General features: G+C 34.4%; 2 protein-coding genes across 2 annotated transcripts in view; one reads left to right on the top strand and one right to left on the bottom strand.

Moving 5' to 3' along the window:
- Positions 1-1,708, bottom strand: part of agpat9l (1-acylglycerol-3-phosphate O-acyltransferase 9, like) — a 16,044-nt gene extending 14,336 nt beyond the window's left edge. The window contains exon 1 of the mRNA XM_016507920.1: positions 1,655-1,708. Coding sequence (XP_016363406.1) covers positions 1,655-1,708 — 54 coding nt within the window. The remainder of the gene's footprint in view (positions 1-1,654) is intronic.
- A 117-nt stretch (positions 1,709-1,825) lies between these two features.
- Positions 1,826-6,981, top strand: part of LOC107704241 (A disintegrin and metalloproteinase with thrombospondin motifs 12-like) — a 38,885-nt gene continuing 33,729 nt past the window's right edge. The window contains exons 1-2 of the mRNA XM_016507131.1: positions 1,826-2,113; positions 3,030-3,388. Of these exons, the coding sequence (XP_016362617.1) occupies positions 2,002-2,113; positions 3,030-3,388 (471 nt within the window). The 5' untranslated portion in view covers positions 1,826-2,001. The remainder of the gene's footprint in view (positions 2,114-3,029; positions 3,389-6,981) is intronic.

Raw genomic sequence — 6,981 nt, 5'->3', positions numbered from 1 at the left:
CCCAGAGAACTTCAGTTTTAATATTGTTAAAGATTTTTACATTGTACGTGGCCGTTTATACAAAACGCCTTTTCGCAATCATTAGAAGCATTTCTATTGTTTTTCCAATACAACACATGACAGACCCGACTTATTTGACTTTTGCGCTCAAGCCTCGTGCGTAAAATGGGATTCTATCATCAAGTTAAAAGAAGTTCAACTTAATAAAAACGTGTGCCACTGGTGATGGGAGCAAATAACAGTAAGAAGCGGAAAATTTTTGAATCAATTAAGTTACACTGCTTCACAAAATCATTCACTTTCTCGAAGCGCTCGAAACGCCACACGCTGGTGACGCCTGCTGGTCAGAATGGTGTCATGCAACAAAAACTCAGGCCAAAAATGCATTAAAACATCTTTTACAAATTAATTACAAATGTTTTATTGAAAGATAATCTATTAAATGCAATTAACAAATCATCTAATACCATTAAATATGAATATGTAAATGTATATATATATTTTATTATTTTTTCTGGCTTGTTTTGTATTATTTATTGATTAGCTTGTTATCAGGACAATAAGAGATAAATGACTACAATTATTTTTTATTAGGTCTATGTGTCATTAAAATATCGACAAATTATCCTAGCGACGAACCACTGGAATTTCGAAACCAGATACAATAAAGAAGGTGGTTCCAATTAAACACGAATAGGTTTCAAGTAATTTTCACGAAGCAGTAGAACACGAAAAACGCGAGCTTTTTGAAAAGTTGAACTTCTTTAACTTGCCGCGATTTTAGAACGCCGTGACTTTCACTGGGTTTTTTTTATGGCTACAGGTAAAAATATAAAATAACTTAAAATCAAATTAACGTGTTATACTTACGCATTTATTTATTTGGTGAGTAGCCTACAGCAGCCCAGTAAGCGTGATTGTGTAAAGTCAGCAGGTAATTATCGCAAAATAAACTCCATGACTGGCTGACCGCACATTATCCCGTACTTAACACGTCCCAAATTCTGGGTTGCATCAACATTTTCTGAAGGATAAGCAGCTTTTACGGTCTATTTTTGAAAAATAATTAAAGAAAGACTTTCAGGCCATCCCTTACCAAAAAGTAGTATACTTCAAGTTTATTTTATTAAGTATACTTAAGTAAAGTTCAAGTATATTTTTAAGTATACTTTACGTAGTAAGTATACAAATATCAGTGTACTAGTAGTATACTTGTAAGTGTACTATTTCAATACTACTTAGGACTAAATTGGCCCACTTTCTAGTATATAAAAGTATACTTTTAAGTATACTTTAAGTATAACAGTAGTAAACTTTGAGTACACACCTCTTCATTGGTCGACATTTTATTCCATAACGTTACACAGTTTTGATGCTGTTTTATGTCTGATGATCGTGTTAGATTACATGTGGAAGCATCTGTTGTTTCGGTTTCTTCTTCACTTGTGTTTTTTGGACATTTTTGGATTCTAGGAGCACAAGCATAGCTAAAATATATTTAGACTTTTTCTAAGTATAAGTCAAGTATACTTAAATGTCATTTTAAGTATATTTCTGAGAAGTACATAAAGCCCATTTCTGAGTTATACATAAAAAGTATACTAAAAGTATACTTCCCTATTTTAAGTTTAAAAGAAGTATACTAATAGCACACTTGAATAAACTTCTTTTTCGCAAGGGATTTTGTGCCGTTTGTGCAAAGTGCCATTTACGCGTGTAATGCATCCCTTGACTCCTGCAGCTCGTTGTTTTTCGACTCTCGTGTTGATCTCCTCTCCTCCTGCGCGTGGAAACAGGAGGACAGTCACTCAGTCAGTCAGAATCTCTCCTCCCACTCCACATCATATTTCTTCATTCCCCGCTCACTTTCTTTCTCCGTCTCTCTGAGCCCAGATGTCTCCTGCTTTCACCAGAAGCTCCCCTCAGGACTGACTTTAACCAGTCCTTCGGCGCAGTGCCGCAGAGCGTTTATTTACTCCGTTCATTTTGCGTTGCAGAAACATGCCAAGCCGGGTCAGCGTTGCGATTTTGCGGTTCAATTGTGTTTTCTTTCTGGCTGCGAGCCACGTCAAGAGCTCTGAACCGGACTACCTCTTTCCAGACACAGAACAAGGTTCGTGTTTCCATGCATAAGAATCATACACTTGCGTTCATATCTTATTTACAACATTTAGGTTGTTGTGTCCACTGAAGGAGCTGGTAAGTCCCTCTGATATATGCCAAGCGTTTCACTGAGGCGAGCGGTCAGCTGCAGGAAAGTCCATGTCTCTGTTTATGGAGTTCTGAACTTTATGTAGTCTCATTCTGTAAAAGCACATTTAACCCTTTAATGCGTGAATGGTTCAGTTTCAAAGACAAAGTCTTTTTTTTTACTTCAATATAATCACACTCAATTTTGTATACCATGCTTTTTGGGAGACTTACACAGCTGTTCATTGTAATACAAGGTTTATTTGGTGCATCAACACATTCATCAGTCATTTTGACTGTTTTATGTTATCTGACATGAAGAGGACCATGATATATAATTATGTTTAAGGATCAAAGGCAATCATTCATGGTGGTTTAGATGTAACATCTCTCTCTGAACGGTTAAAATGACTTGATAAATCTCATGAATGAACGCCTGGGTTATATTTTACCATATCAAAAGAAAAGGAAAATTTGTAAATACAAAATGTGTGTTTTTTTGTTTTTTTTTGCTATATTTTCAAGGCATGTAAGCACAATTTCAATCTCAAATATTGTGAAAATATATATGAAATATATATAATTTTTAATACATTTTTTAAATTATGTGTGTGTATACAGATATATAATAAACAACAAAAAGTTTGTTCTAAAGGTCCTACAGCCTTAATTAAATGAGAACATAGGTAAATAATATAGGTAAAATATAGGAATTTAGGGTGAAAAATTACAATATTTATTTATTTATTTATTTATTTTGTGAGATTCACCCCAGAAGATATGTTGCTCCAAAAAAGATTGTTGTTTTCAAAGGAGAATTGTCTTATTTTCATTTCTAGAGCTCTTCATCAAGCAGCACTCTGAGTTTTATGTGGATCATCCTGAAAAAGTGGACGGAGATGGGAATTTCATCTCATACTCTTTATCACATCACTTCTCTGACAGGCGACATAAGAGGGACCTGAATTCAGCAGAGAGGCGAGTGTATTACAAACTCAACTACAAAGGTCAGGAGTTTACTCTCAGTCTAACCACCAATGACAATCTGCTCTCCAATGAATATGTGTTGGAGAAACACAACGGGAGTTTAACAGAAAAGCAGTCACAAACATTTGGGAGTGGCGCCTGCCACCTTATTGGCACAGTAACTGATGGTTACGTGCAGGGAACCGCCGCCATCAGCACCTGTGAAGGACTGGTGAGAAATATCTGATTTAATCTGTCAGTTCTTTTACGTATCAGGTAATTGATTTCTGGTGTGAATTCACTTACTGTACTTGCATTAGTGCCGATGCTATCATTGGCTATTAAAGGAATAATTAATCCAAAAATAGAAATGTGCTCACCCTCAGGCCAGTCAAGATGTAGATGAGTTTGTTTCTTCATCGGAACAGATTTATTTTTACAAACACTCAGCTTTTCACTTCACAATACATTAATCGTTGTACTGGAGTGGTGTGGATTACTTGTGGATTATTGTGATGTTTTTATCAGCTCTCATTCTGACGGCACCCATTCACTGCAGAGGATCCATTGGTGAGCAAGTGATGTAATGCTAAATTTCCACAAAAAAGAAACAAACTATTTACATCTTAGATGGCCTGAGGGTGAGTACATTTTCATTTTGGGGTGAACTATTCAGCCAATATCAGCACTCAAAATTGACCTTATTTACTTTCTTAATGCATGTTCCTGATTTAATTCTGAACGATTCGTCAGTGCACATTAAAGAAAACAATCTTTTTCTCTGAAAAAACTTTTTTTTTATCCGATATCATCTATTGGTTAATATTGACATAATGTAAACATAACATTGATTAATATCATTAATGTTGAAATCTGTTTTACTCTGAAATGCATCACATTTCATAGCTTTTAAATTGATCTAAATGTCTTTCTTTGAGAAGCCCCTATTAAACAATGTTATTTATATACTATTATATTAGTTTATATTTTGAACTGGCTTTTATTATTATATTTTCAGTCTTCAGTTTCATTTTAGTTTATGTTTTATTAATTTAAATTTTAAATATATTACTATTATTAAATATTATATATAATAATCATTATTATTAAATATATAAATATTATTTTAAAATATTTGTATGTAGCTTTGATTTAATTTTATTTCAATGTTAGTTTTTTTAGTACTTCAACAACAGTTAAAAAGGAATATATTTTAATTTACATTTTTAAGCTTAAGCTTTTCATCTAATATTTACATTTAGTTTTATTTCAGCTTCATTTCAGTAACAGATAGTTTATTCATTAAAGATAATAACACTTCTAGTGATAAGCTCTCGTAAACCTGGTGGTCCCAGACTGAACAAATGCCTGTCTGGAGCGACATCGACTGGCCTGTTAGACTCTTAACTCTTTGGCCCCTGTTTTGTTTGAAAAAAATAAGTGTTTGTCCCTCAGAGTGACTCTAGAATGAAACATCAGTGTGTGGGCCGACTGTATCCTGTGTCCGCAGAGTAGATCTGAAAGAGTTTATATTTTCCCGATAATGACCGTCTGACATTAAAGATATATGACATATGATGCGATTTCAATTTTTCCTTTCTCTTTGGAGTGTTACAAGCTCTTGGTGCATAAAGAAGATCTGTAAATTTGCAAAGACTAAAGTCTCAAATTCTTTAAAAAAAGAGATATTTTTTATAAAAGTTAAGAGTCAACCACGCGAGGAGAAACAATAATGTACAGTATGTGGAAAAGAATGTGTTTTTTGAACCTTAAACCGCATAAACACATTTCATTACACCAAATACACAAAATAATGTTCTTTTTAGCAACATCATATGACCCCTTTAAATTATCCCACTTATTACATGGCTACCTACCAAATAAACATATAAATGAACATGAAATATTGATCTGAGTTCAAATGATTTTATAATCCAGAAATAAAGAGAGCTGGAAATGAGTTGTGTGGGAAAACAATCAATTATTCTATTTAACATTATGATACAACAATATTTAACTGCAGAAAGCCACGACTGACCAATCAGAATAGAGAGCCGTGTAATAAGATCCAATAGTAGCCTGTTATTCAGAGTGGATGCTCATAAAATGCGGGGAACTTGAGAAGAACTGTAACCAGGTCAGTGTATCAGCACATAACATGACTCATTCAAACTTGGCAATTGAACAAAAAGTTGCAAAGGGGGAAAAGAGGAGAGGCAGAATGAATCGGTTGTTGGTGAAAGCACAGGAAAGAGTTTTGGACTTTAAAATGAGCTTTGATTTATTAGGCGCATGCATAATTTGCAAAAGCATGCATGCAGTACCTGCACTAAATGCTCCTTCTGTCTGTCAGTCATTGCCTGAGCATGCATGCTCCTCCTGCAAGGTCGTGTTCATGTCAATCAACAGCGTTTCATTCTGTTCTCATGTTATCTTTCCTTACAAACATTTGCTTTCAGTCTCTGGTGCTATTACACTCACATTCCATTAACTTTTATGTATTCGCTCCTCAGAGACTGGTGTTTTTATTTTATCAGAGAAGCAGAAAATAACAGACAGATAGTCTTCTGTAATGTTGTGCAGGATTTCGAGATGATGCCAGGTGCTTTTGCTTTTATAGTGGACAAAGTCAGGATTCTTTGCCATGTGTGTGACTAAACGAAAATGTAATGAGGTTCAGCTGATTAGCCTAGCACATTTATGCACTGCCAACATGCACGAATGTGCTAAGGTTTTGTGCAGTGCATTTAGTGGTGGAGCAGTGGCCAAAAGATACACTTTGCAGAGCTTGTGGAACATTTCCTGTAGTTTTTAAAGGAATAGTTTACCCAAAAATAAAACTTCTGTCATCATATGCTTGAATTTTTTTCAGTTTTACTCCTATTTTTCCATACAAGGAGAATTTATAGTGATCACCACTATTTTGCAAAAATGTTGACTGTGTTAAATGCTTTTCCCATCTTCTATTTTTGTCCAGTCAGGGTTGTTCTGCCCCAAACTCACACACCATCGGTTAAGCCGAAAGTTAACATTTCAAAATGCTTGAACAAACCAAACACTACTGTTCAAAATTTGGGGTCGGTAAGATTTTTTTATAATGTTTTTGAAAGAAGTATGCTCACCAAGGCTGCATATATTTGATCAAAAATGCAGTAAAAACAGTAATATTGTGAAATATTATTACAGTTTAAAATAACATTTTCTATTTGAATAAAATTTGAAATGTCATTTATACCTGTGATGCAAAGCTGAATTTTCAGCATCATTACTCCAGTCTTCAGTGTCACATGATCCTTCAGAAATCATTCTAATATGCTGATTTGCTGCTCAAGAAACAGTATTATCAATGTTGAAATCAGCTGTGCTGCTTAATATTTTTGTGGAAGCTGATACAGTACATTTTCACAATACTTTGATGAATAGAAAGTTCAAAAGAACAGCATTTAATCAAAATAAAATCTTTTGTAAACTGATATGTCTTTACTGTCTCTTTTGATCCATTTAATGCATCCTTTCTGAATAAAAGTATTGATTTCTTTCAACAACAAACAAATCTTACTGACTTACTGGAGAAAGTATTTTAGTAATGTGGTGCATTTCATTGCACAATAAACTGAACGTTAGGATTGCTTACTGTTTGGTTTATGGTCCTTGTGAAAAACTCATTAGCACTGAACTCTGTTGACTCCATTCCTGTTCAACTTTTGTTTTAAACCAGATAAATAAAACTACCCGTCGCTGACCCGCTCTGCATTCATCATTCGATCCATATACATTCTTTCTGCCCTCCAGAGGATGTACGGCTGGTTTTGAAGTGCTATACTG

This window comes from Sinocyclocheilus anshuiensis, unplaced genomic scaffold (genome assembly GCF_001515605.1).
Source record: "Sinocyclocheilus anshuiensis isolate Anshui unplaced genomic scaffold, SAMN03320099.WGS_v1.1 scaffold117, whole genome shotgun sequence".
In the NCBI taxonomy this organism is placed as follows: Eukaryota; Metazoa; Chordata; class Actinopteri; order Cypriniformes; family Cyprinidae; genus Sinocyclocheilus; species Sinocyclocheilus anshuiensis.
Note: the sequence above shows the minus strand (reverse complement) of the source record. Positions and strands in the feature narration are given on the sequence as shown.